Source organism: Phaseolus vulgaris, chromosome 3 (genome assembly GCF_051622355.1).
Source record: "Phaseolus vulgaris cultivar YP4 chromosome 3, ASM5162235v1, whole genome shotgun sequence".
NCBI classification, from domain to species: domain Eukaryota; kingdom Viridiplantae; phylum Streptophyta; class Magnoliopsida; order Fabales; family Fabaceae; genus Phaseolus; species Phaseolus vulgaris.
The window spans coordinates 34,130,495-34,144,689 of NC_143500.1; the positions used below are offsets into that span (position 1 = coordinate 34,130,495).

At 38.9% G+C, this 14,195-nt stretch overlaps 1 protein-coding gene across 1 annotated transcript; it reads left to right on the plus strand.

The window, feature by feature from the left end:
* LOC150028810 (uncharacterized) lies at window positions 1-638 on the plus strand. Its single transcript, XM_090300138.1, is given in 3 exon segments — window positions 1-241; window positions 244-393; window positions 487-638. Coding segments are annotated over 3 exon segments (483 nt in total). The 5' UTR covers window positions 1-60.
* The last annotated feature ends 13,557 nt before the right edge of the window (window positions 639-14,195 follow it).

Sequence of the window (14,195 nt, forward strand, 5' to 3'; positions counted from 1 at the left end):
TTGACAGCTCTTTGATGGGAGAGTTATGAGGGAGAAGGTAAAGAGTTACAAAAGGTAGCCATGAAAATTTTGAGCCTCACATGTAGTGCAACAGGATGTGAAAGGAATTGGAGCACATTTGACCAAGTGCATACTAAGAGAATAAATAGATTAGAACAACAAAGATTAAATGCTCTGGTGTATGTGAAGTACAATCTTCAACTTGAGATGAGATAAAAGAGTAGAGAAGAGAAGGGGGGAACTTTGATCCCATATGTTTGTCAGATATTGAATCGGATGATGAATGGATCACTGAAAAAGAAAATCCTTGTTTGCTTATTGATTCCTCTTGGATGGATATACATGAGTGTTTTGATGTTGAAAAGGGAGCTCCAAGCAAGAAAAGGAAGAGAGGTAATTATTTTTATTTAGAACTTAGAACTTGAAATGAAAGTTCAACAAACTATAACTAATTCAAATTTATTTGTTTTTCTTTTGTTAATATAGGTCCTAGAAATTTAAATACCAAGATCAATAAAAATGGAAAATCCATAGTAGAAGATGAGGAAGAAATTGAAGACATTCAAGAAGAAGTGTTAATAGAAGATGAAGATGACTTTAGTGATGTAGATGTTGGAGAGGAAGATGATGAAATATGAATGATTATGATAGAATATTTTTTTGTTTGAGGTTGTTTAGTATGTACAAGTAGAAGCAACAACCAACAGTAATTATGTAGTAGTAGCAACAATAACACTTATTTTTTGAATGGCTATAATGTAAAATTTGTTTAGTAGCATATAGTCATGTTGGTTATAGGAATTTTATGCAACAACCACACTGTTTTTTGAGGTTGTGTTGCTAAAATTGTGTGGTATATATATGTAGATACAACACTCAAAATGAAATATGAGGTTGTTTGTTATTAATTGCATCTTTGCATTTCTACATATCTTATATATTTAATTATATGTTACATTTTTAATGTTTATGAATCTTACGATTCATGATATGAAATAATACACGATTCAGAAAATCAGCTCTCAGATACACTACTTGTATCTCTATTCAACTACCATGGTTGAAACTAGTAAGGCATTAGATGGTCTAAAAAAAATTTCCGTAGGTCAAGTTTGGTGTATCTCTGCTTTTTGTAAACAGATTAGAAGGATTAACTTGTTGTTATCTATGGAGCGCAGGTCTCACAGTTTTTTGTAGGATTAGTTCTCAATTGTTTTATTATTCTTTAGGCTTGTAAGTATGAATTGTAGGTTATGATAGCAATCTTATTTTTTTTTGTTTAAGAGTTTGAACCATCCTTAAATGATATATGTTAATTTAATTCATTTTTACCAATAAAAACAAACAAACTAACTAAAAACACAACTTTAAACTCTTATTGAAAGAAAAATTCATCTAAAATTATATTCAACTTTAATTCGCCATCATCAACAACTTATTGAATTATTTTTTAAAGTGACGTGCGTAAAAATAACTAGTTTTTAAAAGAATTTTTATATATATATATATAATTTTTAGTAAAATAGTAAGCTTAGTAGGTTCTACCTAACCTATTATGTAATTCTCTAGAGAATTAATATTATTTTAGTTAGTGAGATTGTGAAGTAATGGTTATGGTAGCAGTCTCTCACACCGTCCATGAAACAAAATTATTAAGGAAAATGAGGTGAGGGAATGTTGGACGAGATATAGGTCCAAATACACACATAACAATAACCATTAACGACAAAATCCACCTATTATGTACTTTTATATCTCTGTCTTTTCTATGGTTTCGTTTTGTCACGTGAAAAGAGGAGAAACATGAAACTATGTTGAGTGTAATTTAAGACAACATATATTTTGTTTTAAAGCAGTTATAACACTAGGCACCACAAATGGAATGAGTGTCTCACAAGATTGAATCAGGGATATTTCACATCCTTCTTCCTCTTTTGTTTTATAGTTATGTGTCAAGCAACAAAACCCTAATTAACACCCCCATATCCTTTTATTTGGACCAATTTTTAGTGAATATATGAAAAGTTAAATTAAATTAACTTTTTTATAAGTTGTAACTAATTTATATATAAAGTAATGTTAGAATATTTTATAACTTTTAACTTACAAAAAAACGATAGTTTTTTTATACTTTAAAAACAATTCTTTTTATAGAAACTCGTCTGTCCAACCACACATGTTATCTCTAAACCACAGCCACTCATTTATCTCACAGTCCAACGAAATTATCATGTGGTCCACAGGGCATATTTTTATATTTTTAAGAGAATTCATTTTTAAATAGAAACAAAAATAAAATGAAAGTTAAGCACAACAGGTCTTTTACTATTAGCGAATTTGCTTTATTTTATTTTAACTGTATAATATTTTTTTAGATAATTTTTTTTCGAAAGTACCTTTACGAAAGCACAATGAAATTAAACTAATTTAACTTTTTTATAAAAAGTTCAAAATAATTATTACATGACTTAATGTATAAAAAATAAATTGCATAAGAAGTTTTTATATATTCTTATTTTTAATATGTTTATATATTCTTGTTTTATTTCCAATAAATTTTGTGATATAGGTGTAGTAGGTAAAATGAAAAGGTTCGGGCAGTTTCTTCCTGTACCCTACATTTTTCTTCCTGCACCCCCACAAAGTTGCGCAAAGACAAATCTGTTCCTATATGAACTGTATATTTTTTTTTTTTGTATTCTGGATTATGAAATCCGGAAAATTTTTGGATTGGCGCTTCCGGTAAATTTTCGGATTAGCGCATCCAGTAATTTTCTGGATTGATGTTTCCGGTAGTACATGAATGATAGTGTTAATCCAAAATAAAAAAATGCAAAACATCCATAATTGAAAAAACCATTCCAGATCAGCCAATCCGTAATTCAAAATATGCATTCTGGATTCAGAAATCCATAATTAAAAAAAAATCATTGCGGATCCATCAATTCGTAATAGAAATTAGGCTTATGGATTCATCAATCCGGAAATCAATAATTTATGCAAATTTTGCTTTCAGAACACCCCCTCATCCAGAATGCAACATGATTCACTTCCGGATTGATGAATCCGTAGCACACTCCCAGATCCCGAAATTGTGGAGGTCAATTTCGAAATTTACAAAATTGTGGGGGTGCAGGAAGAAAAATGTAGGAGTGCAGGAAGAAACTGTCAAAGGTTCGTTTTTTTGGTCTTGATACAATGGAACAAGAGTCCAAAACCAATTCATGGGTTTTGTTAAAATGAATGGTAGGCCCAACTCACTCTTGTGGTGAAGCCCAAAACTGGATTATAGGTAATATTTTATTGATAGTGAGAAAATGGGAGATAGGAGATAAATTGTTAAAAGATTTGTTATTTCTTGCTGTGTTGTGCCCACAATATTCTAACAGTGAAGCTCACAAGAAGATCTCTTATACTTTCATTGCTAAAATTTAAATAATTTTTATATAAGTAGAAATTAATATTTGTTTTTTATGATAAGAAAACTATTTTTTATAGATATAATCATGAAGAGTAAAAAAGTATTAACCAGGTCATTTTTACTTTTCCTAATTAACATACCAAATAACTAATCACACTTACCAACTAAGCTTTTCTAGTACTTCTAACAAGGAAACACTTCAAAATTTACATTTTATTAATCATATCAAATCTTTCATTAAATCACAGTAGAAATCATATTACCATCAAATATATACTAATAAGCTTGTTATACATTTTTTTTTTCGTTTTTTCAAAACTCTTACTGTACCTGAGTGGAGAGATGGGGCCCAGGCACGGTCGGTTGACGTGGTGTAATTGCTGACGTGTTGATCTTCTTCTCCTCTGGTCGATTGTCCTTTCTTGCTGTCTCGTTTGGTCGGTCGTCACTTCGTGCTATCAACTTCGGTCGGGCGGGGGAGGGTACCTGCGAAGGCACTCCGACGCTCAAGTAAGTATGAGATTCTAAGCGCAGTTTCGTAAGTGAATGAAAACGTACCTTTCTCTGGCTTGAGCACAGTATTTATAGGATTGCCTAATGGGCTTTCTATCCCTTGGGCTCAGGGTGGTTATGGATATGTCTTGTCAGTCGTGCTCCGGAATACCCGGGGAACATATCTTCTCTAAACGCATATTCCTTATTCTTCGGAGGTGTATCTTAACCACCTTAGCTTGTCACATAAATGCCCTTACATTTATTGTGTATACGGCCGGTCGGCCACGTGCGTTCGTTTCCATTTAGTGTATAAGGCCGGTCGGCCACGTGCGTTCGTTTCCATTTAGTGTATAAGGTCGGTCGGCCACGTGCGTTCGTTTCCATTTAGTGTATAAGGCCGGTCGGCCACGTGCGTTCGTTTCCATTTAGTGTATAAGGCCGGTCGGCCACGTGCGTTCGTCCGGTGCCTACCAGTACACTTGCCCCCCAGGCTCGAGGTGAATAAAAGCCGAAGAGTCGTAATAATTGTTGTGCCTTTCGAGTTGTCAGACATTAAATTTAACGGAATGACGGGACGTTCGCATTAGCGAAGAATATTTTCGGTTAGGCATCGGACAAGCGGCCTGCCTGCATGGAGCACCCCTGGAGGACGACCAGTACGACAGAAAAAATAATAGTTGATGGAAAGCTGGTGCCGATCAACCCCGATGATAATTTAAATGAGGAGGCCGAGGGGGAGACCCCTGGCCCACAGCCTGACGCCTCTTTTGAAGAGTTAATGAACAATGTGGCATAGAAAATTGCTGGACCCGACATGTGGGCAATGCACACTTGCATAAATAATTCTGATTACATTAAAGTAATAAGATAATTCTAATGCCGGACGAGGCATAAATAATTCTGATTACATTAGTAATAAGATAATTCTGATACCGAACGAGGCATAAATAAGTGAATAATTCTGATGCCGAACGAGGCATAAATAAGTGAATAATTCTGATGCCGAACGTGGCATAAAAAAGTCTGATTACGTTAAGGTAATAATTCAGATGCCGAACGAGGCATAAGATTGAGTAAATAATTCGGATGCCGAACGTGGCATAATAATTATGATTACGTTGAGGTAATAATATAATTCTGATGCCGAACGAGGCATAAATAAGTGAATAATTCTGATGCCGAACGAGGCATAAATAAGTGAATAATTCTGATGCCGAACGAGGCATAAATAAGTGAATAATTCTGATGCCGAACGTGGCATAAAAAAGTCTGATTACGTTAAGGTAATAATTCAGATGCCGAACGAGGCATAAGATTGAGTAAATAATTCGGATGCCGAACGTGGCATAATAATTCTGATTACGTTAAGGTAATAATTCAGATGTCGAACGAGGCATAAGATTGAGTAAATAATTCTGATGCCGAACGTGGCATAAATAATTCTGATTACGTTGAGGTAATAATTCAGATGCCGAACGAGGCATCAGATTGAGTAAATAATTCTGATGCCGAACGTGACATAAATAATTCTGATTACGTTGTAATAATTCAGATGCCGAACGAGGCATATATAAATCCGATAAATTCTGATGCCGAACGAGGCATAAATAATTATTATTACGTTAAAGTAATAATTCTGATGCCGAACGAGGCATATAAAATTCTGACTACGTAAAAAGTAATAATTCTGATGCCGAACGTGGCATAAGATTGAGTAAATAATTCTGATGCCGAACGTGGCATAAATAATTCTGATTACGTTGAGGTAATAATTCAGATGCCGAACGAGGCATCAGATTGAGTAAATAATTCTGATGCCGAACGTGACATAAATAATTCTGATTACGTTGTAATAATTCAGATGCCGAACGAGGCATATATAAATCCGATAAATTCTGATGCCGAACGAGGCATAAATAATTATTATTACGTTAAAGTAATAATTCTGATGCCGAACGAGGCATATAAAATTCTGACTACGTAAAAAGTAATAATTCTGATGCCGAACGAGGCATATATAAATCCGATAAATTCTGATTTCGTTAAATACCTATGAAACCGAACGAGATATGAATTGAGTAAAGGACTAGGAGATTTGGATTTTACTTTAGTGCCTCGTTAAAACCTTCCCGGTCGTAAACCCTCCTTAGGGAAAAACCGACTGAGCGAGGAAAGAGTTCAACTGTAATAAAATTTGAGATGTGTGGCATTCCACGTTCTCAGTATTTCCTTCCCAGATAAATATTCTAAATAATAGGCTCCACCGGCTGCCGTATCAGCTATGCGGAAAGGTCCTTCCCAATTGTTGGAGAACTTGCCTCCTTCCTTCCGTGCGCTGCTCCGCATTCGCCATACTAAGTCGCCTTTGTGGAACAATCTTGGTTTAACTTTGGAGTTGTATCGTCTGGCCGCCCGAATTTTGCATGCTTCTTCTCTAATTCTACACTTGTCCCGGAGTTCGTTGATGAGATCGAGACCGACCGAGAGGCTTTCCTTGTTTAGATCAAGATCAAGGGTTTGCCGGCGGAGAGAGGGTTCGCCAATCTCGACGGGGATCATAGCTTCGGTGCCATACGTTAGGCTGTACGGCGTTTCTTGTGTAGTCGTCTGAGGAGTACAGCGATATGCCCATAATACTTCTAAGAGTTCGTCAGTCCAGTTGCCCTTTGCTGGGCCGAGACGTTTCTTCAGTTCGTTCAAAATAACTTTGTTTCCAGCTTCTGCCTGTCCCTTTGTTTGCGGATGTTCGACTGAACTAGCGATGTGTTTGATGTGGAGCTTCTCGTAAAATTCAGCTAACGTTCGGTCGGTGAATTGCCGACCGTTATCGGTGATGATGATTTGTGGAAGCCCGAAGCGGCAAACGATATTTTTCCATACGAAATTTTGAACATTGCGGGCGGTGATTGCAGTCAGGGGCTCGGCTTCGATCCACTTGGTGAAGTAATCAATGCCGACTAGTAAGAATTTACACTGGCCTTTACCGGGGGCGAAAGGACCAATGATGTCCATACCCCATTGGACGAACGGCCAAGGTGATAACATAAAATGGAGTTCCTCAGGCTTTTGATGGGACAAAGTGCCAAACTCTTGGCATTTAAGACATTTTTGTACGAAATTGGTGCAGTCACCCTGGACGGTCGGCCAGTAGTATCCAGCCCGGAATACTTTGGCAGCCATTGTCCGTGCGCCGGAGTGAGTTCCGCAAATTCCTTCGTGCAACTCTTGGATGACATAGGAAGCTTGGTCTGGTGTCAAACATTTAAGGAGTGGTTGGGTATAACCTCGGCGATAAAGGTCGTCGCCGATTAAGACAAAACGGGCGGCCTGCAGCTTCATGGTTTTTTCGCCGAGAGGACTACATGTGCCGTCGAGTAAATATTGCTTGATTGGGGTAATCCAAGTAGATTCCGTGTCGGTCGTCAGGCATTGCTGTAGGTCGATGCTTGGGCGTGCAAGCGTAACATGGATGACCGACCGATGCATTCCTTTACACTTCGTGGTTGCTAACCGGGACAAGGCGTCCGCGCGGGTATTTTGATCGCGTCGAACGTGCTGCATAGAAATTTCAGAAAAGGTGCTCATCGACTGTTTGACTAAGTGATAGTATCGCTGTAAAAAGCTTTCTCGGACTTCATATTCGTCGTTAAGCTGACCGATGACAAGCCGGGAATCACTTTTGCAAATTAACTTAGTGATTTCTAATTCTTGAGCGAGACGTAGACCGGCTAATATGGCTTCATATTCGGCCTGATTGTTTGAAGCTTTGAAGTCGAATTTGAGGGCTTGCTCGATGACAATCTCGCCGGGGCCTTCCAAAACAACTCCAGCGCCGCACGACCTCTCGTTCGAGGAGCCATCAACATATAAGATCCATGATGAATGTTCGGTCTCGGCTGAAGAAGTAGTGAGTTCAGCTGCGAAGTCGGCGAGAGCTTGCGACTTGATCGCTCCGCGTGGTTGGTACTGAATATGGAATTCGGATAGTTCGATCGTCCAACCGATCATTCGTCCGGCTAAATCTGGTTTAGTGAGGATCTTTACAATAGGGTAATTTGTCCGAACAATAATCCGATGATTCTGAAAATACATACGCATTCGTCGGGCGGTAATGATGAGGGCCATGGCTACCTTTTCGATCGTCTGGTATCGGATTTCGGCGCCATGAAGGGCGCGGCTGACGAAGTAAACCGGCCGTTCTTCAAAATTAATTTCTTGCACTAAGACTGAGCTGACGGCTTCGTGTGAAACGGCGAGGTAGACTATGATGGGTTCTCGTGCGTCCGGTTTCTGGATGACCGGCGGGGTTGATAAAAAAGTTTTCAAATCGAGGAAAATTTCCTCACATTCGGTCGACCACTCGAAGCGGAATGCTTTTTTCAGTAGTCGGACGATTGGCCTCGTTCGTTCGGCGAGTTTAGGAACAAATCTGGATAGTGCGGTGAGTCGGCCGATAAGTCTCTGAATTTCTTGAATGGAGTTGGGACTTCGCATTTCGGAGATAGCTTTGCACTTCTCGGGGTTAGCTTCTATGCCTCTATGAGTTAGCATAAAACCTAAGAACTTCCCCCCTTCGACGCCGAACGCACACTTGTCCGGATTGAGTCGCATCTGGTGTTGGCGGAGGGCCTGAAAAACTTCTTTTAGGTCGGCAATATGTTGTTTGCATGAGTCGGACTTGACGACGATGTCATCGACATAGACTTCAACATTCCTACCAATCATGTCGTGGAATACGTGGTCCATTAGTCTTTGATAAGTGGCTCCGGCATTTTTGAGTCCGAAGGGCATTACTTCATAGTAGAAATTGCCGGAATCAGTCATGAAGGCCGTCTTCTTCCGGTCGGCCGGGTGCATTTGGATTTGATTATAGCCAGAGTAGGCATCAAGGAAGCTGAGGATGTGATGTCCGGCTGCACCGTCGACGAGACGATCAATGGTAGGCAGAGGATACGAGTCTTTTGGGCAAGCTTTATTGAGGTCTGTGTAGTCAACACACATACGCCATTTTCCGTTCGCTTTCTTCACCATAACCACGTTGGCTAGCCATGTGGTCTAATGGGCCTGCCGAATGAATCCAGCCTGTAACAATTTGTCGGCTTCCTCACGTGCGGCTTGACGTCGTTCCTCGCCTATATGTCTTTTCTTTTGAGCTATTGGTTTAGCTTCTCTATACAGTGATAATCGGTGAGTGATAACCTGTGGGTCTACGCCAGGCATATCAGCGGCCGTCCAGGCGAAAAGATCGGAATTTTTAACAAGTGTCGTCCCGATGGCCATTCGGTCGTCCGGTTTCAGCGAAGTACCGATGTGCGTAGTGTGGCGATCATCGCGAAGCGGGAATGGATGCAAGTCTTCTCCTGCTTCCATACGGGGATCGTCCATGCGAGGGTCGAGGTCAACAAGGGCTATCATTTGACGACGGGACATGTGTCGTCCGGAACGCCGTGTGGGGGAACGTCCTCGTTTTTGCGGGACTCGGTCGTCCGTATTGGTTGTATAGAGTCGTCGAGTTGGCTCACTTTTCAAACTTGCTACATAGCATTCCCTAGCGGTTTTTTGATCGACATGGATGGTTGCAATGTCGTTGTTAGCCGAGGGGAATTTCATGGCTAAGTGTGGAGTGGACACAATGGCTTTTAATCTGTTAATGGACGGACGACCGAGCAGGATGTTGTAGGAAGTTTGTGCGTTAACCAGGAGGTATCGTACGTTTATTGTTTTATGGAGGCCGTCTTCCTCACCAAAGGTTGTGTACAAGTCTATGTACCCCTTAGTATCGACCCGTTCACCTGAGAACCCTACAATTTGTTCGTTATAGGGCTGAATATGTGCTTCTGGGATGCGCATTTTCTTGAAAATGTCCCAATACAATATGTCGACCGAGCTACCCTGATCTACCAAAGTCTTGGCAATTGCGAACTTGTCAATTTCTACAGTGATGACCATGGGGTCGTCCTGGGCTGGATCTATGGCTGTAAAGTCTTCGTCAGTGAAAGTAATCGGAGGTATATGTGGACGCCTCCTCGTGGTAGCATGAGCGGACTGGATGTCATGAAGATGTTTCTTTCGGGCGGAATTTGAGCACCCGCCACAGGCAAATCCTCCAGCTATATAATTTGTTTCGTGGTTCGGTTCGCCCAAGTTAACGGGTCCAGCAATCATGTTGATGACTTCGCGGACTCGTTGGCGAGGTCGAGCGTTTCGGTCGGGACTTGTGCTACGGGGGCGTGTACGCCGAACGGGGCTTTCGCTGCGTTTTCGCGAAGTCTGGCTACGGTCAGTGTGGCGTTTGTAATCGTTACGGTACGACCGGTCGACACCACGGGAAGGACGGTCAGTATTCCGTGGTGGGGATCTTGAACTCCTTGTCCTCTTGACGAACTGCCGTAAATGGCCAGCTTGGATGAGTTCTTCAATTTTATCCTTCAAAGCTTGACATCCTTCGGTCGTGTGACCGAAATTCTGATGGTATTGACAACGCTTAGCAGTATCTGCATTCGGTGGTGTTTGATACTGTTTCAATGTCGGGATTAGGTCCGTTTGTAGTGCTTCATCTAGGGCTCGTCCCCTCGGCACAGTTAAAGGGGTGTAACTGTTAAACCTGGGGATTCGGCCTCCCCTATTCCGGTCGGACCTCAGAGTGGTTCGGACGGTTCGTTCGGTTTCGACTTCTCTTTCTTTACTTTGGGTTTGGTCTTTAAGGGCTCCGAATCCGACAGCTTTGAACCGTTGATGGTAATCAATGTGTTCTTCGATTTGCATGAATTTGGTTGCTCGAGTTCGAAGGTCCTCCATGTCTTGAGGTGGTTTCTTGATGAGACTTTCAGTGAAACGGCTCGGTCGGATGGCCGAGACCAAATGGTGCAATGCAACCTCTTGTTTGAGCCCTCAGATGTTCATGCATGCTTTGTTGAACCTATCTAGAAAGGTTCTAAGAGATTCACCTTTTTCTTGTTGTACCGCTAGGAGAGACATGGAGGACATGTGATGCGGTCGGCTAGTGGCATATTGAGTGGAGAATTTTGCGGCTAGGGTGTCAAAATCGTTAATGGAGTTTGGAGGCAGCTCTGTGAACCAGGTAAGAGGTTCTCCCTGGAGCGACGTGGGAAATACTTTACACCACACATTGTTATCTGTGGTATACAAAGTCATTTGCGTCTTGTAGACATTTAAGTGTTCGTCCGGGTCGGTCGAGCCGTCATAGAGTTTAATGACGAGGCCTCTCCATTTGTCAGGAAGTGGAGTGGTGATAATTTCGTCTGTAAAAGGATGACCCCTTTTCCTTGACTTTCTTTCGACTGTTTCAGCTCTGGAAGCAGGATTGGTATTGGCAGGTGTAGGTATGCGAGAGGCGGTTCGGTCGGCCATATGGGATTGGCCTTCTCGTTCGGGATTATCGACCTGTTGTTGGAGTCGTGCATTCTGCTCTCTTAATAAGGCGATTTCTTCTTCTTGGCGGCGTCTATCTTCTTCATGTTGACGATGGTCTTCCATCCCCTTTTGTCGCAGTTCCTCCATCTGAGCTTGGAGGATTTGAATCATAGTCATCTGTTCTGCCATAGCGTCGTTGTTGTTTCTTGTCGCAACCATTATAGCTTCAAAAATTGAAGATTTGCCTCGGCCCCACGGTGGGCGCCAATTGTACCTGAGTGGAGAGATGGGGCCCAGGCACGGTCGGTTGACGTGGTGTAATTGCTGACGTGTTGATCTTCTTCTCCTCTGGTCGATTGTCCTTTCTTGCTGTCTCGTTTGGTCGGTCGTCACTTCGTGCTATCAACTTCGGTCGGGCGGGGGAGGGTACCTGCGAAGGCACTCCGACGCTCAAGTAAGTATGAGATTCTAAGCGCAGTTTCGTAAGTGAATGAAAACGTACCTTTCTCTGGCTTGAGCACAGTATTTATAGGATTGCCTAATGGGCTTTCTATCCCTTGGGCTCAGGGTGGTTATGGATATGTCTTGTCAGTCGTGCTCCGGAATACCCGGGGAACATATCTTCTCTAAACGCATATTCCTTATTCTTCGGAGGTGTATCTTAACCACCTTAGCTTGTCACATAAATGCCCTTACATTTATTGTGTATACGGCCGGTCGGCCACGTGCGTTCGTTTCCATTTAGTGTATAAGGCCGGTCGGCCACGTGCGTTCGTTTCCATTTAGTGTATAAGGCCGGTCGGCCACGTGCGTTCGTTTCCATTTAGTGTATAAGGCCGGTCGGCCACGTGCGTTCGTTTCCATTTAGTGTATAAGGCCGGTCGGCCACGTGCGTTCGTCCGGTGCCTACCAGTACACTTACAAAATCGTAACATTAAAACAAAAATATAAATACCTAAAACAAACAAATTCAATATTTTAAATAATATATTCCATATATTTTTTATCCAATCCTTAAAAAAATATTTATAAATTCAAATAATTCAGTAAAATCACAAATACCATTATACATTAAAAAAACTTAACAAAAAAGTTTGTAAGTCCAAAAACACTTGTGTTATGTCCTAACAAATTTAATTTAAACAAAAAAAAAGTTAATTAAAAAATTACATTAATCAAAATTGTGACTCTCTCACACGACATTTTTATCAAACTAAAGTTTTTGTTGGAATCACAATTCACTTGAAGGTCAACTCTAAACTTGAAGGCATGTTTTATACAAAATAGTAGTAAAACTAAAACATTAGGTTGGAAAAATAGCTTTACATTCAAATAATCACTCTTTCTTCTATGAACATTATTGTTGCGTTTATTTTTGGTGATGTACTGTAGATAAATATGGATTTGAAGGTGTGTTTTGTGTTTAGATTCATGTCTATGTAAGGAAAGAAAAACGCGGAATGTTTCAAATGGGTACCTCGTTGAAATATGAAGAAATGAGGAGAAAGTCAACGTGACAAAAGTAATTTTACTCCCTTATCTTTATTTTTTGCAAAGAAAAATCGACTATGATTAAAAATTAATCAATTTTATGACTTTTTTAAGTTGATAATTGATTATACTTTACATATTTTTTGGACATAATCGATTACGATACTTTTTATTTAAGTGATAGTTGATTATAGCTTATCAGTTATTGATTACGTTGATGTTTTAATTGGATAGTGGATTGCATGTAATCGATTATTGTTTCATTTGTTTCGTATGCTACCTTTGATGAATCGTGTACATCATTCTTTTGATCGACAATAATAAATTAATAAATACGAGCCTCTTTATAGATGGTTCAACCCTTATACAATGAATCGTGTACATCATATAAGCCTCGAATGGTGGAATTTTATTTTTTTATATATATTTAACTTTGCAGACTACAAGAAAAATTAGTTTTAGTGATATAAACATTCATCACTAAAACTTATAAATATGTCACTATTAATATTTTGTGACAATAATCACAACTTATAAATATGTCACTATTAATATCTTGTGACAATAATTACATTGTCACTAGTGCTCTTGTCACTATCATACTTGTGACAATAATTTTAAATGTCACTAAAACTAAACTTGTGAGAGTAATACTTATCATGAGAGTAATATTTATCACTAATAATTCAATGTAATAGTGACAACCAAAAAATATCACAATAAATTAATTGTCATATCTTTTTGTAATGGTGACAATAACAAGTTATCACAAATGTATAAGAGAATAAAAATAAATTAGTTGTCAATAATTTATAATTAATAATTAATATCATTTTAATGTCAATATACTAATTATTTATTAATTTATTTTAATTTATTTTAATTATTAATTATTAATAATTGATTTTAATTATTAATTATTATTAATTGATTTTAATTATTAATTGATTTTAATTATTAATTATTATTAATTGATTTTAATTTATTACTATTTTATTAATTGATTTTAATTATTAATACAACTTAATGGAACATTTCAATTGTTAAATGAGGAGGAGATTAAACAAAGTAAAGATTTTGGAAATAAGTATTGAAAGTAAGCAATAAAATCATTTTGGCCCAATTTTAACATTTTAAATGTGTCAATTGAATCATTATCAGTATTAAGAGAAGCCCGAATAACAGTGATAAAAAAATTTCCTGGTGATGATGTTCTTGCGGACTTGAGAAAAAAAACATAACAAATAAGAAACGAAATTGCATAGAGAGCATAGGAACACAAATAACTGAATCCATTACATTTCACTTGTAGAAAGAAAGAATTTCAACTTACATAGTAATAATAAAGAATAAAACAAAGATGTAAAAATTGCTAAAAAATCAAATAATAGGAGGCAATATTGATTTGTATGTA